A 26,662-nucleotide genomic window follows, 5' to 3' on the forward strand; every position below is an offset into this window, starting at 1 on the left:
GGCTGCGTCGCCTGGGGCTTCACCTTCTTCCCCTTACGGCCACGGGGAACAGGAGCAGACAGACCTGCAGGGACACAGAGGGGTCAGGGGACGGAGGCAGGGCGTGGGGGACAACGGGAGGATGTTAGCAAGGAGGGGGACAGGCTTAGGGAACAGGAGAGGATGTTAGGGAGGGGAAGGGCTTAGGGAACAGGAGAGGATGTTAGGGAGGGGAAAGGCTTAGGGAACACTGAGTTTGGGGAACACAGAAAGTGCTTAAGGAGGAAAGGGAGGGTGTGAGGGAACATGAGCAGGGGTTCGAGAACACAGAAAGGGTGTAGCAAACAGGTGGATGTTAGGCAACATAGGATTTAGAGAACACAGAAAATTTAGGGAATAGGGGAGGGCGTCAGGGAACACGGCAGAGGAGGACGTGAGGCTGCAGCCAGGTTAGGCCCCAGCGCTTAGCGGTTGTGGATGAGGAGCAGGCAGGACGCACCGGAGTGGTTGAGCAGGTCCCGGGTCTGGCCGTCCTCGGTCGGGGTGATCAGCTCCCAGATGAAGCTCTTGATGCTCTCGTCGCCCCTGTAGTGCTGCACGCAGTACACCAGCAGCGCCCTGCAGATGCTCTCCACGTCCCGCAGAGACAGGGGCCGCTTGAACCGCCCGTGGGACAGGATATCGGCCCAGCGACCCCACCTGCCCAGACCCGGGGAAGACGGGAGAGAGAGTTCACAACCGGTCACGCCGAGAACTACAACTTACGTAAGTAAATTAACTCAATTAATTAAGTTAAAATGAATGGTGACACAACAGCAATTATAAAAAAGTTATAGTCTTTTGATATCAACTAGTCTTTTGAGATAAGTTATAAAAATGATCTCAAAAGATTATGGTAGTCGTCGTTGTGTTGCTTTTTCACACGTACCCACTGATGAAACATTTAAAGGCAATCTGCTGTTCAAAAATACATTAAATCTGGTATGACACATGGTGCGAGGCAGAAAGCAGGAGTTAGTCAGGGCTAATGAGCTGTCAGCACGGGACTGCAGGAATGGAAATGCCACCACTGACAGCATCAGGTCTAAAACTACCCGACATTCAGACCCCAGACAGCACTGCAGGCGAGGCGGCAATTAAATACAGGCTGAACCTGAAGATCCTGTACCTCAGAGGGGAAGCAAACTTGACTGTCCATCAGCTTACTTAGCTGCAGGCTACCTAACATCCCCTGAGTGCTTCCTCCATTTCTGGTGGATTTCCAGCCCAAAGTTAAAAACGGGTATTTTTATCTGTAACCTTAAGGGCTGCCCGGAGACGGGCCGCCCTGTCCTCTTGGCCCCGCCCCCGTACTCACCCGTACACGAGCAGGTTCTTCTCCACCCTGAAGCAGGCGCTGCGGGGGTAGCCCAGGCTGCGGTCCTGGGGGCGGCGCGGCTTCGGGACGGGCGTGTCCTCCGAGTCGCTCTCCAGCTCAGACAGCTCCAGCAGCTCGTCGTCCTTCGCCGCGCTGAAGTGCTGCGTCTGCTTCCGCACCCGCGGGGTGTCGATCACCAGCGTGTTCTGCCGGACACACGGGGAGCGGGACCGAAATGAGCCACCCTGCGCCCCCCTCACACGCAGGGAGGGGCGCCGGACACCCCTCTGACACCAACCGCTCTTTCCACTGGAAAAGCCCCAGCAGCTGCATGTCAAATTTTCTTTTCTTTTGATCTACCTGGCCAAAGTAACGGTCATTGTAAGGGAGACCAACACACAGCTGTGTAACCCTTCCCCACCCCATGAATGGAAACAATGCTGAGCTTATAGAGTATTAGCAAAGCTTAAACATCAGATGAACCCATTCCTCCTTCACTCAGTTACAGAGAGCTGCAGTGGCTTCTCCAACAGTCAGAGAACATACTCTGTCAGATGGTACCTTGGGGCAGGGAGACATACATTTTCTTTTCAGACGGAAAATGTACGAAAGTGACACCGAGGAGTGTGTTACAAGTATGTGCCACCCTGGGGCTGAGGTTTTTCCTGTATCCTCAAATCTCTTTAATGCCAGATCCACCCACTGCAGATGTCAAGCAGATGAGGACCCATCCTGCTTTGAAAGGCACAATGACAAAGCCTTAGATCACGACACCTGAGATTACCACACACTCCCCGCCCCCCGCGGCAACACCAACACCAACCCCAACCCCTCCTCCACCAATCACACCGCAGCGTCCCTCACCCGCCCTTTAATCGTGTCCATGTTGAGCTCCGCCTTCTTCGCCCACTTCTGCCAAAAATCGGGGTCTTCCAGGGAGATGTCAGACCTGTTCCCCGCGGCGACGAAGCTGGCCTGCAGAGGGAGAGAGGAGAGGGGCGGGACGCGCCGGGATGGTGAAACTCAAACCGTTAGCCTGCAGGTTCAATGCCACGCCGCGCCGCACCGCACCGCACCCCGTTACCTTGGCGAAAGTCGAACCCTTGCCCTCGGAGTCGATGGTGATGGTCTGCGTTCTGCGCTGCAGGATCTGGTCGATGTCCTCCTCGCAGAATTTGGAGCCCTCGTCCTCCGCCTCCATCAGCGCCCCGTATGCCCCCTTCCGGAGGAGGTCCTCGATCTCCTTCTTGGAAAGCTGCTGGACCTGGGGAAGAAAAAAAAAGGAATCACCCATGCAATTCACAGCAGAAGCAAACGGCTACGGCAGGAATACACAGACATCTTTGTGTGAGGGAACAACGCATAAAGTTCAGCCCCGTTTATACAAGCGGGAATCCCCTACTGAGAAACCACGCCCACCCAGAAAAGCAAGTACTCCGAAACAAAGCATTACTGTTAGATAGTAACCTGCGGGGCTTTCAGAGACAGACTGAGAGCTTTATATCACAGTATTACGGTTGATCCTTTGTCCTGCAGGCTGTTGCAGACTGTGTTTACGTTAGTGTGGGGAAATAAGCCAACCCCGTTAGCTGCATTCTCCCGGCCGCTCATGGACTGCAGCACAGCCTTGTCCAGGCCCAGCTTCAGGCTGGCCTTGTCGAACATCTCCCTCTCGTACGAGTTCCTGGTGATCAGGCGGTAGATCTTGACGGCTTTGCTCTGGCCGATCCTGTGGCATCTGGCTTGGGCCTGGGGGGGGGGGGCACAGACACAGCACGGCCGGGGGGTAAACGTGTGACAGTTACAATCCCACTGCAATGCTTCAGTCAGACAGACTTACAACAGCCTCCTTTAAAATCATATCCAACAAGGAATTCACTACTCTGCATACAGTCAAGTGTTGAGCTCACAGGAACCCTTTCATTCTCCAGATGCCTCTGGATGTGTAGTCCTAAACTGGTTAATGCTATATCTATCAACTGCTTAACACTGTAACATAGCGGTCAAGGATACAGGCACATTTTAAACTGGAGACCTGAGATAAGAGCCACATTGGTGGACAAAACTGGATGAGTGGGGTAGCCGCTGGCGCAGGTGCGGCCTACACTCCTCACCTGCAGGTCGTTCTGAGGGTTCCAGTCCGAGTCGAAGATGACGCAGGTGTCGGCGGCGGTCAGGTTGATGCCCAGCCCCCCCGCCCGCGTGCACAGCAGGAAGACGAAGCGGTCCGAGTCCGGGCGAGAGAAGCGGTCGATAGCAGCCTGACGGAGGTTCCCCCGCACTCTGCCGTCGATGCGCTCGTACGGGTACCTGCCAGGACAAACAGAGCCACGAGATCACCTGAGATTCTGCACTGAGATCGCCTGAGCTCCTACACCAAGAACACCTGAGATCCTACACCGAGAACACCTGAGATCCCACACCGAGAACAGCTGAGATCCTACACCGAGAACACCTGAGAGTCTACACCGAGAACAGCTGAGATCCTACACCGAGAACACCTGAGAGTCTACACCAAGATCACCTGAGATCCTACACCAAGAACACCTGAGATCCTACACCGAGAACACCTGAGAGTCTACACCGAGAACAGCTGAGATCCTACACCAAGATCACCTGAGATCCTGCTGATAAAACTACAGGACACAGACTAATTTCCTTTTCAAAACCATTCAACATCCAACATGTAAAAAAAAAAAAAATTAAAAAAATCTTAATTTAAACTTAAAGTATTTATAATTTATAACTTATAATTAGGTGCTTTTTACCAAATTGGCTGGATTTTAATTACAAAATGAATAGAAGTAAATGTAGCCGGAGGTGTTCTGGGTTTCAGAGTGAGTGTCCCGGGAAGCAGAGGCGTCAGGGCGGCAGGGGCGTACCGTTTCTGGATGAGGTAGTCCTCCAGGATGTCCAGGCAGCGCACCATCTGGGAGAAGATCAGCACCCTGTGGCCTCCAGCCTTCAGCTTGGGCAGCAGCTTATCGATCAGCACCAGCTTCCCCGCCGCCTGGATCATGGCCTGCAGGTGGAAATCCCCGCCTTCGGAGGGGTGCGACTCCCGAAACTCCTCCACAATCTTCTCCTCCGCTCCTGCAGACAGAGGGGCAGGAGGAGAGACAGGCAGAGAGAGGGGGGAGAGGCAGGAGGAGAGACAGGCAGAGAGAGGGGGGAGAGGCAGGAGGAGAGACAGGCAGAGAGAGGGGGGAGAGGCAGGAAGAGAGACAGGCAGAGAGAGGGGGGAGAGGCAGGAAGAGAGACAGGCAGAGAGAGGGGGGAGAGGCAGGAAGAGAGACAGGCAGAGAGAGGGGGGAGAGGCAGGAGGAGAGACAGGCAGAGAGAGGGGGGAGAGGCAGGAGGAGAGACAGGCAGAGAGAGGGGGGAGAGGCAGGAGGAGAGACAGGCAGAGAGAGGGGTAGAGGCAGGAAGAGAGACAGGCAGAGAGAGGGGGGAGAGGCAGGAAGAGAGACAGGCAGAGAGAGGGGGGAGAGGCAGGAGGAGAGACAGGCAGAGAGAGGGGGGAGAGGCAGGAGGAGAGACAGGCAGAGAGAGGGGGGAGAGGCAGGAGGAGAGACAGGCAGAGAGAGGGGGGAGAGGCAGGAGGAGAGACAGGCAGAGAGAGGGGGGAGAGGCAGGAAGAGAGACCGGCAGAGAGAGGGGGGAGAGGCAGGAGGAGAGACAGGCAGAGAGAGGGGGGAGAGGCAGGAGGAGAGACAGGCAGAGAGAGGGGGGAGAGGCAGGAGGAGAGACAGGCAGAGAGAGGGGGGAGAGGCAGGAGGAGAGACAGGCAGAGAGAGGGGGGAGAGGCAGGAAGAGAGGAGGGAGGGAGGGAAGGAGGGAGAGAAGGAGGATTCCATTACTGCTCTCACGCACTCAGCTTGTCTCTGAGGTGAAAATAGGTTTCTCTGCCTTCCTAGGGGGGGCTCCCTGTACAGTGGCACCCCCCACCACTTCACACAACAGCAGACAGGCACACTGAGTTCACCGCAAGCTAAAAATCAATACCAAACATTAAAAAGGTGTTTTGGTACGCACCGTTGATGAGGTAGGGGTGGTTACAGCACTTCCTCAGCTCCATCATGGTGTTGAGCAGGTTGGGGACGTTGGCGTTGCCCCCGCCGCCCCCGGTCTTGGCCAGGAAGGCGAAGTTCTTCTCCAGGATGGCGCGGTAGTACTTCTTCTGGATGTTGGTGAGCTCCACCTCGATGATGGTCTCCTGCTTGGGCGCCAGGTTCTTCTCCACGTCCTCCTTGAGACGCCGGAGCATCATGGGCTTCAGGATGGCCTGCAGCTGCTGCACCTGTGGACGACGCGCACCTCAGACGACTCACCTGTGCGGGGTCACGCCCCCTTCACGTGACAGGGTAAACCGAACTCACGTGACAGCGTAAACCGAACTGTCCAATCACAGGGGACACTAATGACCTCACGGTGCTGAAGTAAAGCCTAGCTGTCAATCACCCCTCCCTCCAGGTTAATTGGCTGAATGACTCCCTCCCTCTCTGCCTCGGCTGATGTGTGGTGAGCGTCCTGGTGTGAGACGGTTGCTGTGAATCAGCCAGGTGGGCTCTGAGCACTGGCCGCAGTTACAGTGAGCTTCCCTCACCTGGCCCCTGTTCTGCAGTGCCTGCCACCTGGAGGTATTTCCTCACTGGCCCTTCTCTGTGTGTGTGTTCTTACACTGCATTATGTAACTGCCGAGCAGAAACCATTACCCAGGCGAGACAGCATAGCTTGCATTCTTACATACATGCAGCAGCACAGTTACTGTGGCACTTCAGGGTAAATACCTGAGGCACAACTGCAGAGTCTTACCCTGGGTTCGAACCTGCAACCTCCCGTGCACTGACTCCCTAACCATGACTCCACAGTGCTTTTCCATCCTCACACGCGGACGGTCACTGCCTCTCTACTGCTCGGTGAATAACCCTGCCTACAGCTTCCTTTGCCAGCTTCACTGGAGCCCTCCTGAAGCTACTGACAGAGACAGACAGACAATCGGCTCCGGCTGAAGTGAAACAGTCTTCATAACGCATTCCGCCCAGTAAGGTTTGGCAGGTAAACAGAAAAGCTAAGGTTCTGAATGAGGTCTGGAGGACGTGCAGAGGGGAGAGGCAGGTACCTGTTCCTCAGTTTTCAGGTCTCCGAACTCCTGCATGAAGGTGGCCTCTGAGGGGAAGCGCTGGGGTTCGAGGAAGTGCAGCAGGCTGAAGAGCTCCTCCACCGTGTTCTGCAGAGGCGTGCCCGTCAGCAGAACTTTGTGCTCCTGCGGAGGGGGCGTGGCAGAGCTCATCAACACACAGCAGCTGCACAGCTGGCACTGTGAGTGTGTGCGTGTGAGTGTGTGTGTGCGCGCGCGTGAGTGTGTGTGTGTGCGCGCGCGTGAGTGTGTGTGTGTGTGTGTGCGCGAGTGTGTGTGTGCGCGAGTGTGTGTACGCGCGCGCGTGTGTGTGTGTGTGTGTGTGTGTGTGTGCGCGTGTGCGTGTGTGTGTGTGTGTGTGTGCGTATGAGTGTGCGTGTGTTCATGTGTTCATTCAACATCCTCACCATGTCCAGCATCTTGAGCCCCTCCAGCAGTTTGCAGTTCCTGTTCTTGAGCCGGTGCGCCTCGTCGATGACGACACATCGCCAGCCCACGCCCCGCAGCTCGGGACAGTCCGTCAGGATCATCTCAAACGTGGTGATGACTGCGTGGAACTTATACGCTCCTTTAATCACTGCTCCCTGAGAGGGGGGGGGGGGGGGGGGGGGGGGAGCGACAGAGTGAGCGTTGGTGCTGCTCAGAGATCCCAGCAGACGCTTCAGTGGCACAGCACAGCACCGCACCACCACCCCACGGCCCCGAGGGCGCCCCCTACCTGGGCGTCTCTGAAGTTCATCTCGTACGCCTGGATGGTGCGCCGGCTGGCCTGGCTGCCGTGGTACACCACCACGTTCAGGTGGGTCCAGGTGCGGAACTCCCTCTCCCAGTTGGGGATGGTGGAGAGCGGGGCGATCACCAGGAAGGGCCCGCGGATCCCCTTCAGGAAGATCTCGTACAGGAAGGTGATCGACTGGATCGTCTTACCTAGACCCATCTCATCTGCCAGTATGCAGTTTCGTCTGCATTAAGACCCAAAAACCAGCAAAGGAAAGAAAAGGTCAGACACAGGCTTTGGCAAGTTTACAGTTCAGCTTCAACTTGGGAAAAGAGTCTGCCTTTGCATTTCCCAATTCACTTGCTTTAAGTTTAACTGCGATATAATATTTCAAACACATAACACGAGTTTGTGTAGGATCAAGACCATTAGGTGAAAATGGACAAAACAAGAAACAGCACGGCCTGAGAGAGAGAATGTGTGTCTGTTCTGTAGAAGCACTGAGGTGATGCTATAGTTAACTACATGTGCACAAATGTGCCCAGGTTAAAAACGTCACACTGATAAAACACAGAAATACATACACGCACAGTGAGATCAATACTCTGTGAATACATACGTGTTGTACCAGTTGAAGAGCAGCCAGTTAACTCCCTCCAGCTGGTACTCCCTGAGTTCGTTGCTGTTTTTATATTGCCTGGAGCACTCCAGCTTCTGCCAGTCATCGGCAGGAGGTCGCTTCTGTTCCAGATAAAACAGATCCCATTAGTGGTTACCTGGTGACTGCAGCAACAAAACCCTTTACCTTGCAGTCCTACAGCAGGTGGCGCAACATGACCCTGTCCATCTCTGACCTACAGCTGGGTGCTGAGCATAACCCTCTCTGACCTACAGCCAGGTGCTGATCATAACCCTCTCTGACCTACAAGCCAGGTGCTAATCATAACCCTCTCTGACCTACAGCCAGGTGCTGATCATAACCCTCTCTGACCTACAGCCAGGTGCTGATCATGACCCTTTTTCCCCCCCTCCATTACAGATGGGCGCAGAATGTGCCCTATTTCAGAGCAGGGTGCTGAGCATGACTCCCCCCGCCCCCCCTGCCCCCCCAGCCCCCTGCGCTCTGAGCTGCTCAGGGTCTCACCATTCGCTCTAAATCTGGCTCTCGCGCCATGAGCCGCTCGAACTCCTGGATCTTCCCCTGGTCGATGTCGGCCTTCAGCTCCCAGGTGCTGTCCTCGTAGGGCAGAGAGCACCACTTCACCAGGTAATGGGTGACGGGCTGCGGAAACACAAGCAGGGCTATTACTCAGGACAGACGCAGAGGAAAAAAAAACGCTTTCCCATAACCCTCCAGTCCTTGATTAAAAAATGGCTTCAGGTTTCATGCCTGCCATCAATAATAAATTCGCTCTGTTCCGGGAAAAGAGCGTTTGCCTGACAGCCGTGGAGACATACCTCTCCGTTTTCGTCGGTGCTCTCGGAGACATCGAGGATGCGATCAACCTCCACGTAGTCTGGGTTGAAAGGCTCGTCATCCATCTGGAGAAGCAGGAACAGAGCAGATTCTTGTACCTTTTGCAGGGGACCGCAGGAGGAACTTGTGACAGCTATACTCAAACGGCATTAATTAAATCGCTGTAAATCAGCATGGCCATTTTCCCGCCAGCTCCTCAGGGCCCCAGTCCTGGCCCTCTTCATTACTGCACTATAAAGAGGAGCGCAGAGCTTCTGGGATATTCCAAACGAGGTGTGAAACATCTGAGGCCTGAACTCTGGCACTGTAAATGGAGTCATTAGCAGAAAATGAAGACCATGAAACAGAGCTGAATTCCCTGTGGGGGCGGGGCTGAAGTGCAGAGGAGGCGGGGCTGAGTCACAGAGGAGGCGGGGCTGAAGTACAGAGGAGGCGGAGTTGAACCACAGAGGGGGCGGAGAGGAAACAGGTGCTCACCTCTCCCAGGAAGTCGTTGACAGACTGTTTGGCCTTGAACCTCTTAACCTTCTGCTGGATCCTCTTGTCCTTCTCGAGCTCGGTCATGTCTGCCCAGCGGCAGTGCAGGTAGGAGCTGTAGAGAGGGAAGGACTTCAGTTTATTCCAACACTCAGGATAAAGTCAGCCCCCTAACAACTGATCTGACAGCGCAGCCAACAATTATCCTAACCAAACTCAGTGGCAAAAAATGAGCGGGTTTTATAATCAGAGTAGGTCTAGATAGATGCTGGCAAAATCTATAAAACCCCCCCAGGCCTCACAGATTGGTCACTCTGACCCCCGACTGAATGCTGGAATCTAAAGGTTTCTAATACAAAAGGAGGCTCAGAAGGGTCAATTATATCAAAACAATGTCTGAAAAAAATATAACAATCTCAGTGTAAGCAGGTCTTGAGGCTTCATCTGTGGTGGTAATCAATTTTTATGCGTTATGAGAGGATGCGGGGGGGGGGGGGGCACAGCGCGGTAAAAAAGTCAGCTCCAGCTCAGAAAATGCAATTTATGTCTTATTAGATATTACAGCCATTACTCCTCTCGTTTGGCAAACAAAATTAATGTTGGGAGATAATTTATCACATGATAAAGCCACACGGGGGGGCGGTCTGACTTGTGCTGCTCGTGTAGCGGTCACATGTTGCCCAGTCTAATAAACTCCGTAGTCAGCCGAGTGTAAATACTGTATTACTAATGAGAACTACAGGGAGAGGGACTCTGTGCAAACTTCAGATTCGCTCTTGCACCCCGAAATGGAAGGCAGACACCCTCTGGGAGCGAGGGACAGCCAGGCGACAGAGTAACTGACACATGATCCTCTGAAAGCGCCGCATCATTATATCATACACACTCCTACTTCCACACAATACTGTAATGCTGTTAAAAAAGAAAGGGAAACTAAAATCCACATTCAAAGGCTTAATTGGATTAAGTTTAATCGGTCTTGCCGATCCAGAGAAGCGGACATTCCTCAGGAAGGCTTTTATCAGAATTTCACCCAACACACACACACACACACACACACACACTTTAATCATTTTCATCTGCAACAAACAAATTGTGTAACATGTAGAAATCAGAGAGTTGGAACTCACAGGTTTTTGAATTTGACGTAGAACTCCTCGACCTCCTGCTCTTTCCCAGACTCCATCTGCAATGACAAGCAAATATAGAGGTGTGTGCATCAGTGTGAGAGCCTCTCTGTGGATGTATCTGAGACAGACCTGTGTACAGCTGGGGAGAGGGACTGTATCTGTGAGAGAAACCTGTGTATAACTGGTCAGAGTCTTCCATGATAAGCCCGTATCTGTGTGTGTGAGAGTGCTATGTCTGTCTCTGCACCATGTGTGTATCCATAAAACTGCATCTGTCTCACTGCAAGTGAAAAAGAACCTCTGTACGTCTGTGAGAGACCTCTCTCTCCGTATCTGTAGCCTCTTTGTGTGTCTGTGAGACAGGTATAGGTCTCTGTTGCTAAGAGCGCGCTCCCTCTCCCCCTCTCTCCCTCTCTCCCTCTCTCCCTCTCTCTCTCTCTCTCTCTCCCTCTCTCCCTCTCTCTCTCTCTCTCTCTCAAACCCAGCAGCTGTTTCACAGAGGGGCAGGACTGCGGTAGATTTGCTCCGATAATGCTGTGAAACTCAGAGAACACATGCCGTGTGACCTCTGGCAGGCGGAACTCACTCCACTGTGATACCTTGCCAAGAAAAGGGGAAAAAAAAAAAAAAGAAAAGAAAAAAGGGTACGATGGGTCACAGCCGTGTCTCTCCCTCTCTCTCCCCCTCTTTCTTTCTCTCGTCCCCTCCTCCCCTCTTTCTTTCTCTCTCTTCCCCTCCCTTCCTCTTTCTCTCTCTCTCTCTCTGCGAGTGTGGACTGAGTCATGAATCATTTACACTCCTGCTCCACCACACGCAGCTCCATTCACAACCCCGTCCGCTCTGCTGTGCGCCAGGCCGCCTGGCCCCCGAGCCGCCTGGCCCCCTGCCAAACCCACAGCGTCAGCCAGCAGCAGCAGCAGCTGCGCTCCCCACCGCCGCCACTCTCTTAGAGCCACCCGGCGCCTGCAGGACCTGCCCTGAAAGCTGCGTCTCAGAGAGGGTGGAGAGGAGGGGCGGGGCACGGCGGGGCAGGGGCATGGCCGAAACCCTGCCCTTCCACGCCCAGGACAGTTGGCTCAGGGGGCCTGTCAATCATCCTGAGGGGAACACCTCCACCCCTCTGTGAGGGATGGGGTCACTGAGGTCGTCTCCTCAGCCTTGCAGGCAGAATGAGAGGGGTGAAGCCCACGGGTTTGTAGAGAAGGGCAGCGCTCCTCTGACTCACCTCTTTCTTCACCACACGCATGGACATGATCTTCTCCACAATGGGGCCCTCTGGGTCTGCAGGCTCCTGAGAGAGACACAGACAGACCGCCACAGTTAGTGTCCTCCTGGGAGACAGCATCAGTGTTCATGTGTGAGCGGTACATACGGACAGACAGACAGACAGACATGCAGGCAGGCAGGACACAGACAGACAGACATGCAGGCAGGCAGGACACAGACAGACAGAGAGGCAGACAGACAGACAGACCGACAGACAGACAGACAGGACAGACCCGCTGCTCAGGAGACGTGTTTGACTCCCGCCCGGGCCCTTCGGCCTCATCGTCTGAGATCCGGAACTCCAGGTCCTCTGTGTAGCGCTTCCTCTTCACCTGCCGACTCGAGCGCCGCTTCTGAAACAACAGGAGAAACTGACCACGGCTCTACGGGGTACGGGGTTATACAAGAAACCGAACACTTCCAGGACAGGGTGGGGGAAAACAGAAAGCTAAACCCTTCCCAGACAGGGCAGGGTTAAAAAGGACGCAAAAGACTTTGAGGAAAGAAAGGCATTCAAAACTTTAACGCGATGTTCACTGTTCATACAGCAGAGCTGCAATTCTGAAGCGCCTGTCTGTACGTGTGCATGCGTGTGCATGCGTGTGCATGTGCGTGTGTGTGTGTGTGCCATTGTTTGGCAGCATAACATGTTTGCATTTTTTAGGCTTCAGGTATATGTTTCCAGCACGATCACAGTAGTCTGCATGACTGCATTTAGAATATGTGTAGTATGTAAGGGTTTAGGCACGTGCCTCAAAACTCACTTGGCAAGGCCTGACTTGATCTGGAATGTACTTGCAAAAGGGTTAACAAAAATGCAACTTACCATTTTAGAATATTTTAGACTGTACTGTGCATTTACATTAAATACATTAAACATGTGCAAGTTCATACATGTGCACAGAGTATGGTGCATGTGGTACGGTTTTGGCATACATTCATACGCAAACATATGAAGAAACAATACTCCAGACAACAAAACTGAAAATCATTAAATGCAGGTTTACAGTGAGACAGCTTCAGTCACACTGTAAGCAACTCTTATTTATACTTCAAGATATATTTACTCAAAACAGTGCAGAGTGAGTGAGTGCGCACGTGTGTGTGTGTGTGTGTGTATATAGAGTTCAGTATGTTAAAGTTCAAGGGCTAAATTCTGTTGACGCAGCCCAGTTCTCTGAAAGAGCCTGGGTGTTTCTGCCTGCAGTTTGACCTGGGTTCCCCTGCACACACGGAGCCTGATCTAAGCTCCCTGGAGGAGCCGGGAGAGGACGAGGCTCTGTACCTGAACGCCTGCCTCCTCCTCCTCTTCCTCTTCATCCTCTAGCGACGCGGTGGGCATCTTCTCTCCATCCGAAACGTCGGGGGATTCCCGCTTGCGCTTGGCATCCTTTTTTGCGGGGCCCGTCTCCGTGTCGTCCTTCTTAACACTGAGGAAGACAGCGACAAGAGGCAAGTGAGGGCCCTGCCACAGCAAATACCAAACTCCAGCTACCACAGCAAATACCAAACTCCAGCTGCCACAGCAAATGCCAAACTCCAGCTACCACAGCAAATACCAAACTCCAGCTACCACGGCAAATACCAAACAGCAACACCAGAGCCTCGTTTTTACCAGCCAATCATCTCTCTCATATGAACAGGGAGGGAGGTTTGGTTGGGCAATTCAAACAAGTAACACTGTTGTTAGAATACAGTTGTGTGGAGTCTCGGTAAGGAGCAGGGCTCATAACTGAAAGGTTGCTGGTTCGATTCCCCACTGGGGCACTGCTGTTGTACCCTTGGGCAAGATACTTAACCCGCAATAACCTAAGTAAATATCCTGCTGTATATACGGATAAAAATGTGGGTAAGAGTGTCGGCTAAATGAATACAATGTAATCTCTGCATCCTCCTTAACACTGAAGAAAAGAGTGGCGAGTGGAGAAGTGTGAAGGCCCTGTTGATGTAACACACACCCTTTAGGGAAAATGTGTGTATCTGTGTTGTGTGTAATAAATATTGAAAGACTCTACAGAACACTGGAAGATCACACACAGGCGTGGCTGAACGAAAAAAAAAAACCAAAAACCAAAACAGACAGCGGCCAGAAACGTTGCAAGGTTCTACAAAAGCAGCCTCTGAATTTTACCCTTTCTAGCCATCATATACCAGGCTTCACAAAGGCATGAAAAATAAAAGGCAACGGACAGAGGAGAGGGAGAGAGAGAGCGACCGGGAGAGAGAGCTGAACAGACGGAGGGACGGAAGGAGAGGGGGAGACAGAGACAAGGTGAGTCGACTTGAAAGAAAGAACAAAAGAAGAAAAAAAAAAGAAAAGAAAGGCAGGCAGTCAGTGACTTGGCCCGCTCTCCCCGTCTCTGTCTGTGTGGAGTCCACACCTCACACCACGACCCCTCCGCTCCCAGCTCTCATTTCCGCTCTCTCCCCCACGGATCACACAGCGCCAGAGCCCAGCGCCTTTCATCTGCTCACTGACAGCAAACACGTCGCCCCGGCAACCGGCGGTCACATGACCAGCACCTGCTCCTCTGGCTGGCTGCCACTGACTCAAGCCATCTGCCTCCATCACCTCTCAAGCACTGCTCTACACCTGCGCTACTGTCCTGTCCTGGGCTCTGTGCCAGCCAATCACCATCCACCAGGCTCTGTGCCAGCCAATTACCATCCACCAGGCTCGGTGGCAGGCAATCAACACCCGCCCAGGCAACACGCCAGCCAATCAGGCGCTAACAGCCCTCACCCCTACCGATGGAAGCAAAGTGTCATAAAGGCTGGCGAGGTTATGGAGGAAGTGAGGGTGGAACTGCTTCAGAGGGATGACAGGATATCTTCAGATGGCTGGCCTCCATCACGCAAGCTGATGCTGCTGCTTCCAAATTCACAAACGGGGCCTGAAGAGGGGGCTGGGATCAGAGCCGAGCTCTGCGTGGGGCGAGGGGTAGGAGCCACCCTCCTCGCGGGGAAAGGGAGAGGTTTTAACAGAAATCCACCGTCCTAAGGCTGTGTGTACTGTGGCCGCGTGCTGCAGGTATGAGGGAGAGGGGCTATTAATAGCTCGACTTTCCACCAAAAACAGCGCAAACTCAAACGTTTGGCCTCTTCCCCTCTTCGGAGCGAGAGTAAACAGGATCTCAGGGACACCGCGCAGTGTTAAATCCAGCATCTGGCCTCTCAGCCTGTGACCTCTCCGGACGCCAGAGAGACAACAGCTGGAGACAGGCGGGCAGCACATTACCCACTACCACACGGAGCAGTTACTAGGCGATGAGGACCCTCAGTAATCCACCAATAGCCTCACAGTCCAACCCATGGCCCCGCCCCCAAAGCTGTATGACAGGATCCTGACACAGGCACGCCATGTGACCACCGTGCCCTCATGAATGCACTGCGGTAGGCGGACTTCTGTTGGATAGGCACTCCAGTCCCCTGTGCAAAGGGCCCAGCCCTCAGAGCGGAGGGGTAATCTCCACAGGAAGCCACAGGACCCACTCATTCACCTCTACGCTTACATTTGGTCATTTATCAGATGCTCCTATCCAGAGAGACTTCCAAAATGCTAGCACAAAGCGCACTGAACAAAACTGAAATGTCTGTATAAAAAAGGACAGGACTGGCAGCATTCGAGCACATGTCAGTGCCACACACCGCCCCCCAGCAGATGACTACTGTTAACTTACCCAATGAAATTAGCAGAATCAACTGCGCAAAATCAACTGAACAACTGCCAGCACGGCCTGATAAATCACTTTAATTCATTTACTGCTAGCAGTAACGCAATAAACCCCAGATGACAAAATAAGAGGATTTAAGAGTGCAGTTCAGACCAGATTACAAAAAAAAAAAAAAAAACAATTCAAAAGCATTTTACTGTACAAGTTACCAAGCTTAACATTATGTCATGCTGTAGCAATCAGACTTATACAGCAGAGATATGGCCCTTGCAGGACAGGATATTTCTGCTTCACTAAGAGGCCCAGGCTTTCAGTGGTATGGCAGCACTGTGGAGACCAGAGCTGTGAAGTGTACCTGGTCTTCTTGGAGCTCTGAGCCTTGGGAGTGGCCGGCTTCGCTTTTTTCTCCTTGGGCGTTTTGGGCGTTTTTGGCGTTTTGGGTGCTTTGGGCGTTTTGGGCTCTTTCGGCTCCTTGGCTTTGGTCTTTTTCTTCTTCTCCCCCGAGGGGGAGTCTCCCTCGGGCATCTTCAGAGAGTCCGGCGCTCCCGCCTCCCCCTCCCCCTCGACGCTGGCCTTCTCTTTTTTCTTCTTCTGCTTCTTCTTCTTGGGCTTCGGGTCCCCCTCCGCCGGGTCGGAGCTGAGCAGGGGGGCGCTGGTGCTGGCGGGCCTCAGGCCAGGAGCAGCCGCGTCCGAAGATGGGTCTGATGGAGAAGGCTGGGGAGGAACAAACAATCAGGTAAGTGTATGGGGGATTCAGCCCACGGGAAAATGCCATTACATCACAGTCTGTTTATTACATCACAATCTGTTTATTACATCACAGCCCGTATAACTTCCCCTTACAGCCCCATGGGCTTCCTGACAGGCACGAGCGGTAAGAGAGCGAGGCTTCATGAAAGTGACTTTCTACGAGCCGATCATAAGCACTTGCTCATCACGACAAAATGGTGCGATTTCTCTGAACGAATGAATGCCTGATAACATATAACGTGATATATGATGCGGTTATCACGTTATGTGATATATAACGTGATAACCTCCATGATGGCACTCCTGCGGACTCAAGTCTACCTGCAGGTCAGTCTGTGACCAATGCTTTACTATCACAACTATAAGCCTAATAAAATCTGCCCACATTAATATACTTCACTCATCCATTATCAATGACTATCATTCAAAGACCCTGCAAAAAAACTGTGTTCATCAAGCTTCCTCGGAGAAGCAGAAACACAGCTTCAGAGAGGAAAACGCCACATTCACACTTAATCTACAGAGAGCCGACGCTCTTCTCTGTGGTTTAATAGGCGTTTTTGCTCACGGGTGGAGTCTGCAGGGAAGGCAGGAGGGTTTAGGGTGAGGGATGCAGTTGCTGCGTCCACAGAGGAAACGAGTGCAGAATTCACTTTCGCACCTCTGTGCACGGACCCGTGCAAACACACACCGCGCACAGCCCACAGCCGCCGCACAGGCGCTTCTGAAGGGCGCCGGGCAGGCATGCAGCCTGCTGTAGGGTAAAGCTTAAAGCCAGAGCTCACACCGACACCAGATCAGCGCAGACAAAAATGGGGGAGCACTTCCAGCACAGAGCAGCCGCGGTAATGCGGCGACCCAGTCGTGCCACTGTCTCGATCGCGGAGTGCAACGGCAGCTGGACGCGTTCCGTTTGGGAGGAGAACACAGGATCCACAACCTGCGCAAAACTGAATGAACACGATACAGAGCCTGTCCTAATATGAGGCCTTTAGTTGAAACACATTGTTTTTTTTTTAAATAATACAACATTCCCTGAGTCTTCCATTTTTATTATCCCCAAGCCGCACCCTTTACTGTTTTATCCGTTTGACCCATCTGCAGCTGTGAGGTGCCTGAGTCACAGGTAAGCCCAGGCCACACGGGCATATACAGGTACACCTGTCAAAGAGCACATCTCTGCAAGACTGACGCAACCTTGGAGGGAAGCCATCGGTGAGACGCTAACAGGAAAAATATCTGCCAATACCCGTGCGCTTCTCGCTTCATTACGGAAAACCAGAGGGTCCTTGCAGCAGCTGGAACAGAAAAGGCCTTTGTAAGTAAAAGCGCACAGAGAGCCCACTGTTCACGCTGTCAGAGGCGGTTACCCTTTATTGCACACTCAGAGTATGGAGGCAGACATGTTTAAGCTCCACAGCCCCACCAAGCCTTCGGAGTGTAATAAATCATAACTACACTTTCGAGTAAAACAGAATACACACGTTCCCATCACTAAATCTACTGAAAGGCCTCAGGGCTGGATCAGCAAAAACGCTGAAGAGCCCCTTGCTCGGTTGTTATATCTAGATCTGTCAATAACAGAGGAGGAAGTAAGCTGAGAAAACAGTTCTGATCTCTTCAAACGCTGTTCTTTCATCTCATGAACCATCGCTCGCGTACAACAAACGCTTATGTAAACCACAACAGTGCTGTATATTTCCTGTAAACAGCCCTTTATGCAACAGGGCGCACACAACGAAACAAAGCAACAAACGGAGCCAGTTGGCGCGGCGCGCGTCACATTAAAAATTCTGTCTCTGACACAGTCGGAACGACAAGTGCTCCGATTCACTGGCTCGTTGCGAATACTCGAAGGGCGCGGCCTAAAACAGAACTTCTACAGTCAGCACAGGGATGCAGGAGGAACCACAACCTCCTGCTACAAACCAGAACCTCCTAGAAAGAGAACGGAAGGAGTGCTGGAGGTGAATATCTGGCCACACCAGAATATCTGTGTGTCTCTGTGTATAAGTGTGTCTCTGAAAATGTCCAGCTTTCTCTACCGAAATATCAGCACCATCATTATATCATCAAAGTCTCCAGCTGGCTCTGACAAGTGGGCAGCACGGAATCCCTGCAGTCACTCGTGTTGGTAACAGCGGGACCCAAAAGTCCCCTGCAGCATTTCTGATGCAGACAGTGGAGTTCTGCCATTGTGCATCATGGATGGAGCTTCCCTTTTCCGGAGCCCTGAGCGATGCCTGACTTGCACTCACTTCCAAAAGCTGCTTTGTGGAAACTTCCCTATACAGGACCCAGGTGAGCAGCCGGCAGAGAGCAGCTCAGCTTTGGGGTGCCCAGCTCTGCGCCCCTGCGTCAGCCTCTCCGCACCCCCCACCCCTCACCCCTCAGGCCAGCCAGAGGCAGGCGCCCTCTCCGGGAGCTCTGCGTTCCGCCTACAGGTGGAGACTCAGGCCGCAGCGTAACCCCGGCGCCTCTGTGCAGCGCGGGGCAGGGAGAGCCGAAACGCAGGGGCGGGGCGAGAGGGGTTACCCTAGGCCAGGCCGGCTGTGAACACAAAGCGAGCGCTCGGCTGAGCAGAATGTTCAGGCTTGGCTGCACAGCCCCTGTGCCCATCAGCAGCACACGCACAGCAGGGACGGCTCCTTTGTTGCATCACTGCCTCGAGCCCCACCCCCTCCCTCTCATCACCAGCTCTCTCCCCCATTCCTCTCCCAGCCATGCTTTAAAGTAGCAGGCCCCAGAGCAGCTTCACTGCTGAGTGCTGCCCTCACAGCAACTGGAAAGATCATGAAGACACACCTCTCTATAATATACATAACTGTGTATAAAGAGCAGCAGAGCGGGGTCCGCACGCCACATTTCATCCTAAACCACAGAGCTCATGTAGCTGAGCTACCGATCACAGAAGGCCCTCTCTGCCAGCTTCCGACGTCTACATCCACATCCACATTCAAGGGCACCCCACTGATCAAGTGCACCTTTCTCACAGGGCACCCCATCGACCTTGTCTCCACTCGGGGCACCCCATTAATGCTGCCTTTACTAATCTAAAAAAGGTGTTCAATTCAGCTCCATTTGCTCTGAGATGTGAATGTTAGTCTCTGAGGGAGACACGTCTGGGGTGGAGGCGTGGGGTGGGGGGTGGAGGAAACATCGGAGACTCTCTTCCTACGAAACCGTCACTTAAACCAAACACAAAAATCAGCAGACGGCTCTTCCTGCGCAATTACCCCCGTCTCAGCCGGATGTCTGAGCCAGATTGGCTTTTTTTTTTTTTAATCAGCACGTTCGCCTCCACGTCTTCGAGCGCGTCTCGCCTCCGCCGGGGAAGACGTATGGCGTCCACCTGGAGCCGAGTGCGGCGGAGAGCCGTGGCCACAGAGCCGTCACCGCGGCCCAGACGCGGGCCGGCCCGCCTGACATCACACGCCTACAGGTGCTCATTATCCCACTCAACAGGGAAGATTCAGCGCGCTTCCTGAATGACACAGACCGCAGGGCGTGAGCATGCAGGTAGGCGAGCGTGTGCGTGTGTGCGTGTGCGTAAGCACGGCACGGTGTAAAACCTCACTGAATGCGCTGTAGTGATGCGCGCAGTGAGCGGCCGGACAGACTCCACACGGACGTGGTCATTAGGGCGAGCTGTCAGAGACATGCGATAAGGCCGTACCGGAGGCCCGCCGCGGGACAGACACCCGGAGCAGTAATGCTGACAGCTCGCGACCTGAAAACACAGCCAGCAGAAACCTGACCTTTTCTCACAGCCTGCGCCCGTTCGTTTTGCTGGATTATCAATCTACAGTTGAAATAATAAGCGGAGTAATAAAAACGGGTTGGCAGCCAAACTCTCCCAATTCCACTTGCGTTTCACACCATGAAATCACGCAAAATCGGCAAATATCCACACTATGAACACACACTTAATCCCGGTTCTCTGTGTTCACAGTAAGGCCAGGTTGATGACAACTAACAACTACAACTAAACTAATGTAAATTCTCTAATGTGACGTGAAAAACAAAGTTCTAACATATGAGGTACAAATAGGATAACCTGGTCCACAGGTATGGATTATTCAGATAATCGGTAAGCTTGCTAATCACGCAAAAACAAAAGGAAAAAGGGCCCGGGAGCAGCGCTCGGCTTTGAGGTCAAATTTCCGCCTGCTCTCTTTCAAACTCACATGGCTCTGCTGATGGAGAGGCTCAAATGGCTTGAGTCACGTGACCAGCGAGCCGAGGAGAGCAGCCGCCCCCCACCCCCAACAGAGCAACATCCTGCCACACGTCATTAACTCTCACACGGGTCCTCTGGGACCCGCTGGCTAAACAGAGAGAGAAAGGGGGCGGACACGAAGAGGAAGCGGAGAGAGAGGGAGGGATGGGAGCGTTTCAGCCTTGAGAGGGGGGAGAGGAGGAGGGGGCGGCGGGGGTTTTAGGAGATTAGCAATGCGGCGCTAACAGGGAGGGTCAGGCGACGGAGTAAAGAGGAAAGCAGAGGCCGTAAAAACCCCATTTCCGCTCAGCCACAGCGGTGAGACGGGACGGGAAGCGCTCATCTCCAAAACCCAAGACTTGATTCCTCTCCCCCCGCCCTCCACACACGCACACACAGGCACACACACAAACACAAGCAAGCACGCACGCAGAGACACACACACACACTATACGCACGCACACACAGGCACACACACAAACACAAGCAAGCACGCACGCAGAGACACACACACACACACACACACACACACACACACACACACACACACACACTATACGCACACGCACACACAGACACAGACAAAGACAAAGACACACAGACACACTATACACACACAAACACACACACACGCGCACACACACAGGCACACACACAAACACAAGCAAGCACGCACGCAGACACACACACACACACACACACACACACACACACACACACACACACACACACAATACGCACACGCACACACAGACACAGACACAGACAAACACACACAGACACACTATACACACACAAACACACACGCGCACGCGCACACACAGACACACAGACACACACACACACACACAGTAAGGGTTTTTGGCAGGCAGACACCGCCTCGTCCCCCCCGTGTGTGACTCACCTGTGTGTGACTCACCTGTGTGGCAGGCACTTGGTGGGTGGCTGGAGTTTCTGGGTGTGGGGCCCCCCACTGCGGGTGGTGGGGGGGCGGGGCTGGGGGGTGTGCGTGTGGCTGTGGCGACTGCTGCTGGAAGGGCCGCCCGGGGAGCGCTGTCTGCGCCTGCTGCAGGGGATTCTGGGAAGGCTCGGCGTGGCTCCCGCCGTGTCCCGCCGCTGCTGAAGACGGCCACAGGGGGGCGCTCTGAGGCACGCCCCTGTAGGGCTGAGGGGGCAGGCCCACGCTCCTCTGAGAGCCGCTCGGGGCGCCTGGGGGCTGCATGGGCATGCTGTGATACCCGCCCACCTCCACACCCACGCCGGCGCTGCCGGTGGGGGCCTGCTGGGGAGGGGGGGTGCCCGCGGGGTTACCGACGGCGTTCAGCGGGGACATGGGCGGGGCGGAGGCGTACGACACCTGGGGAGGTGCAGCCTTGTGCTGCTGTTTTTGGCCGGGGTGCAGCAGCGGCTGCTGGTGTGCGAGTCTCTGGGGGCTCCCCGACGACAGGAAGCCAGCGTTAGCGTAACGTTGTGCGTGCGTTACGGGAGCGCTACTGCTGGTGAGGCTGACTGTAGAGCCCATCCCCGTGCTGTTGGCTGGTCCCTGACTGAGGCCGGAGTAGGGGGGGCAGGGGGGGTACGGGGAGAACTGCCCCGAGCCGTTTACAGCGTTAGGGGGCAGAGGCTGGCCGCGGGGCCTGAAGCCCATACCCTGCTGGTGCTGTGCGTGGGAGGGACCGGGAGAGAAGCTGGGTCTGTGCTCCACTGTCTGCGGGTGGGCGGGGCCAGGGGCGGACTGATGTGGCTGGTGGTGGGTGGGGCCAGTGGCAGGATGATGCGTCTGGTGGGGGGCAGGGCCAGGGTGATGGGGCTGGTGGTGGGCGGGGCCAGGGGAAGGTTGGTGTGTCTGGTGGTGGGTGGGGGCGGGGCCAGGACCAGGATGATGCGGCTGGTGGTGGGCGGGGCCAGAGGCGGGGTGGTGGTGGAAGTGAGGGGGCTGCTGTTGTGCTGGGTGGCACATGGGGCTGGCTGCCATGCCGGGACCCTGCTGGGGGCCCATGTGACCCATGTAATGGTTTGTGGGCAGGCCTCCGCCACCCTCCTGTGACTGGCCCTGCGGGAACTGTCCCGTCCTGGGATGGGTCGGCAGGGAGTATTCCCCGCCACCTACATACGCTCCCCTCTGCTGCGGGGTGCCCTGGGGCCCTGGGGGCCCCTGCTCGGGCAGGCCTCTGGGCCCCCACATGGAGCCGTTGCTAAGGAAAGCCTGGCCCCGCCTGTCGGGCTGCTGGCTCCGCCTCTCGGCCTGCTGGCCCGGGTACGCCGCGTACGGCCTGCTCCCCTGCTGCTCGTACTGACCGAAGCGGTCGAAGTGGCCCATCTCGGGCTGTCCGAGCCCCGGCGGGTTCTGGTTCTGGTTCTGGTGAAGGCCCGACGGCACGGACCCGTAGCCCTGGTCCGGGGGCATCCGCTGGGCGTCAGGGTAGCCGCACTCCCCCATCCCCTCCGCCCCGTCGGGGAACAGCGTCCCCTCCTCCCCAAACAGGCTGAGCATGGCCGGGTCGCTCATGGCTCCGCCCCCCTCTCCTCCACACCGCTGCAGCTCCACAGCCAGCCCCTCCCTCTCAGGGCCTCCAGCAAGTCTCTAATCCGCCGACTAATCTCCTGCACGTCACTCCATACTCCCTCGCCGCGGCCGGGGAACGCTGCACCAGGGTCCGGCACCTAGGGAGAGGGGGGGGGGGATTAGGATGGCTGAAGGTGAGGCAAAAGTCACCACGCTTCACTGCCGAGGCCAGCGGCTCGAGTCAGACCACAGCTGCACGCGTAAGCCAACGGAAACACACAAGCAAACGGAATTCACCGGAACGACGGACGCTTCTGATCAGAGGTACGCGAGTGGCTGACGCACAGTTGACTGACTCGCAGTTAAAAGTCGCAGCACAACAGATTTTCGTCTTTCTCCTCTCGTCACAACCCCCTCCCCCCGCCCCCCCCACCCTTCCTTTGCGTTTGCACAATGGGCCACTGAACGGCTCACACAGGCACCAGCCCTAAATGAATTCAGTCTTTACAAACAGGGTAATTCACCCTGTGCTGAGGCAGAACAAAGGGGCGGGAGTGTGGCGCCCCCCCCACCCCCAGCCCCAGCCCCACCCCTACCCCCATCCCCCATGCCTGCAGACACAGGCCACCCATCTGCTGAAGTTAACCCCTGAAAATGCCCCGGTACCCCACCCCCACCCCCACCCCCGGCAGGCACAGGGGAGCAGCAGATCTGTCCAGGGGAAGACAAACTGAACCTGTGGAAGGGGTTCTGTGCACCCCCTCTCTGGGAGAGGGAAACGAGCCCCCCCCCCCACCCCCCTTCATGCTCACATTTCAGCTTCTCCCACAACAAGTGTGACGGAGAACCCCTGGCCAGCCCAACTCCACCCCACCCCCACCTCAAACCCAACTCCACCTCATTTTTTAAAACCTCAAGAGACGGTGCTTAATTCAGACTACATCTATGCCCACCTCTCCAGCTCACAGGCAGAGAACCACTACACAGCAAGATTTTCAGGCTAAAATAATCAAGCTGGTTTTTCAAGGTTGTATAGTAACATTGTACGTGCAACACACGTAAATAACATAACACACATAAACCTTTCTCAATGGAAATGCAGCCTTTGCTCCTGAGGTCAGAATTTGGGGTGCATGGTAAAAAAAAAAAAAAAAAAAAAAAAAGAATGATCCGGAAGCCACCAGTGACACTTTCACTCCCAAAAGGAGAGCCCCCCCCCGCCCCCCTCTGGGCGATGGAGTCTGATCACAGGCCCTTAACCAGCAGGAATCTCCAGTGCTTTGCACTCTGCACTAAATCACATCCCACTCGCTCTCTGTGGCTGTAAATCTGCCCAGGGGGAGGGGGGGGGGCTCTGCGCTGTCACGGCAACACCGCAGAGGAAACCCGCTGCCGGGGGTCACCTCCTTCCTGTGATCCGCTCTGGTGTCTCCGACCCCGCCCCGCCCCAAACCCAACCCCCGGGACAGCGCCCACAGGTCGCTGTGGCAACGGCGCTGGAGCCAGACTCCATCCCGCTGTCCACGCAAACCGCAGCAGCCAGTAATGCTCCAGCCAGCGCTGCCCCTGGAATTAGCCTGGGATCGAGTCTGGCGTGCCATCCGAGACTGGGCCCCACCCCAAACTCAGCCCTACACCAACTCTCAGTAACACTCTCCACAAAACACATTTTCATTTGCCACAGTTAAAAGGCCTCAAACCAAAGTGCACTGCACTGGGTGTCTAAATGCATCTGGATTTCAGCAACAGCTGATGACCTGCTTGAAGACAGAAAACTTTACACAGAAGAGGGAAAAAAGAAAGGGGGGGGGGGGGGTGAAAAGATCAACACAGAACAAAGAAACAGAAAAAAAAAAAAAAAATTCACCCGGACTGCTCGTTTTGCCATACAGGAAACTACCCCAAAAGGGTAAACAGGAAGAGGACTTCCTGCAGGCACCCAGTATGATGGGGAATAGATCAAATGAAAAACAAACATTTTCTTTCAAAAAAATTCAAACCAGATAAAAGCATAACAGCCCACCTTTGACGCCGGGGAGCCAACTGCCCGATTTTTTAAATTCTCTGCCATGTGGAGTTGTTCTTAAGGTCTCCCTGTTTCTTACATGCAGCCATAGGATACTCACTTCATCCCCAGTTTACAAAATCAAAAGACAGGGCCAAACACCCAGGCAGAGCGCTGCTCTCTCTGCTCTCTCCGGGTCTGATCAGGGCGGTGTAGTGACGGCAGTCAGTCACAGCGGCCACGCCACAGCAAACATATCGGTGAAGACCGAAGTGATGGCAAAGCAAGCGCCGGGGACACCGGGGACAGTCGTAACGGTTCAGACTCGCGCAGAATCTACTGCAATACGACATGAACGTAGAGGAGCTGGGTCTCCGTCAGGGAGATCCTCTCCACCTCCCCCAGAGTCCCTTCACAGACAGAGCATCCCCCCCCCCCCCCCCCCGCGCACGTCAACACAACAATGCGTACATTGTGTGGCAGTCAGCAACAGGGCTGGCAGCACAGGCCTGGTTTCCCCCCAATCCACAGTAACTGTACGCATGCTGTTCTACTGATCCCACACACTGCAGTCTGTATTTAAACGTGCACACACATATACACAGACACACACAGCGAAACTAGCTGTCACAGACTGAGCACTTTACTCTTTAAACCTCGATTCTGGAGGTTTGAAGCACTATAGGAGATGACAGGTAACAGGTATCCCAGCGCCCTGCTTTTTCGGCGCTGTCCCCCCTGCCCTCTCTCCTCTCGGGGCGCCTCTTTATCCTGTCCTAGCTTCCACACGCCATCAGTATTCCTGCATTCCTCCTGCTCTGTCTGCAGCTGAGGGTGATTTAAATCTGCTGCAACAGGCAGCCATGGGGGGGGGGCAAAGCCAGGCCGGGAGGGACAGGATCAGCCAGGGGTCAGAGGTCACTGCAGTGAGGCTAGGGGTCTTATGCGCATGGCTGAGTTGTTTATAGAGGGTTTCTGTAAAGCAAAGAGGGGGGGAAAAAACATACACCAGGAAGCGGAGCTGTTTATGCAACATGTTTCCAGTGACTGATATTTCCCCTGCATTAAAATTCCTGAGGATGTCACGTATATGGGGAGGGAGAAGAGATACGAGGGAAGTGAGCAAGTGTGTGAGGTCTACATGTGGCAAAGACAGTGACGAGCGCAGCGAACGAATGGGCGAGAATACAGTGTATGTGAGAGAGTGACGACGATATGGGAGTGAGTGACAGGGGGACAGGAGAGTGACACGGCAGCACTTTGACTGTGACACCCGGTCACAGTGCCACAGTATCCGGTTTGCATTCGGCAGTTAGGAAGAAGGTGGGACCAACCTCTCAGATCCCCCCCCCAAACGGCACTGGGTGGGGCCAAACCCTCGAGACTTCAAACATGACACAGGAAGATGTGAAATACTGAGAACCTCACACATGGCAGTGGAAAGGTCCAAAACACCCTGCCCCTCACACATGCTGTCGGGCAAGACTGCTGTAGGGCAGGGGGACCTCATACGGCCGCGACTTCGGAAATGTTTTTACCAGCTGAACTCTCCCGCTGAAGGAGATCAGCCTCAGTGCTTACGCAGGTAAAAGAAAACACAGGTCAGGTTTCCCTGAGCTCCGTGGGGCCCAGTTCTTTAAAATATCTGCCCACACGCTTGCCTGGTTAGTGTGCCACGAAAGCATAAACACGCTGCTTGATAAAGTGCTTTACTGCTGAATTACAGCTGAGAAACGGAGCTCTGTCTTCCAGAGAGGTGGGCACTGGGCCTGCTTGTGCAGGCGTTTTTCTTGGCGCTGCACCAGGTCTGGGATACAGCAGTGTAACGGAAATCCTGGATTACACCTTCCCCTCCAGACCCGCTATTTCAGGAGTTTCCCCAGGAATTCCCGCCGGAGCTGCAGCGACTCACTCACACAGCTCAGCCTTTCCCATAATGCCTCACTGCTCAGCTGTCATGGTTC

The 26,662-nt window shown here is 54.5% G+C and overlaps 1 protein-coding gene across 1 annotated transcript in view; it reads right to left on the minus strand.

Moving 5' to 3' along the window:
• The window catches only part of LOC118771511 (chromodomain-helicase-DNA-binding protein 7-like), a 48,740-nt gene that overhangs the window by 14,415 nt on the left and 7,663 nt on the right, over positions 1–26,662 (minus strand). Inside the window, exons 2-23 of the mRNA XM_036519518.1 lie at positions 21,107–22,851; positions 15,574–15,932; positions 12,830–12,974; positions 11,778–11,897; positions 11,504–11,569; positions 10,279–10,334; positions 9,149–9,263; positions 8,653–8,736; positions 8,339–8,476; positions 7,814–7,935; positions 7,195–7,438; positions 6,884–7,060; positions 6,459–6,602; positions 5,372–5,636; positions 4,219–4,429; positions 3,451–3,646; positions 2,918–3,085; positions 2,421–2,600; positions 2,201–2,311; positions 1,337–1,542; positions 479–678; positions 1–64 (exon numbers count right to left, since the gene is read on the minus strand). The exon at positions 1–64 is cut by the window's left edge and continues 96 nt beyond it. Coding sequence (XP_036375411.1) covers positions 1–64; positions 479–678; positions 1,337–1,542; positions 2,201–2,311; positions 2,421–2,600; positions 2,918–3,085; positions 3,451–3,646; positions 4,219–4,429; positions 5,372–5,636; positions 6,459–6,602; positions 6,884–7,060; positions 7,195–7,438; positions 7,814–7,935; positions 8,339–8,476; positions 8,653–8,736; positions 9,149–9,263; positions 10,279–10,334; positions 11,504–11,569; positions 11,778–11,897; positions 12,830–12,974; positions 15,574–15,932; positions 21,107–22,696 — 4,961 coding nt within the window. The 5' untranslated portion in view covers positions 22,697–22,851. The remainder of the gene's footprint in view (positions 65–478; positions 679–1,336; positions 1,543–2,200; positions 2,312–2,420; positions 2,601–2,917; positions 3,086–3,450; positions 3,647–4,218; positions 4,430–5,371; positions 5,637–6,458; positions 6,603–6,883; positions 7,061–7,194; positions 7,439–7,813; positions 7,936–8,338; positions 8,477–8,652; positions 8,737–9,148; positions 9,264–10,278; positions 10,335–11,503; positions 11,570–11,777; positions 11,898–12,829; positions 12,975–15,573; positions 15,933–21,106; positions 22,852–26,662) is intronic.

The sequence above is a fragment of the Megalops cyprinoides genome, chromosome 24, assembly GCF_013368585.1.
Source record: "Megalops cyprinoides isolate fMegCyp1 chromosome 24, fMegCyp1.pri, whole genome shotgun sequence".
Lineage (NCBI taxonomy): Eukaryota > Metazoa > Chordata > Actinopteri > Elopiformes > Megalopidae > Megalops > Megalops cyprinoides.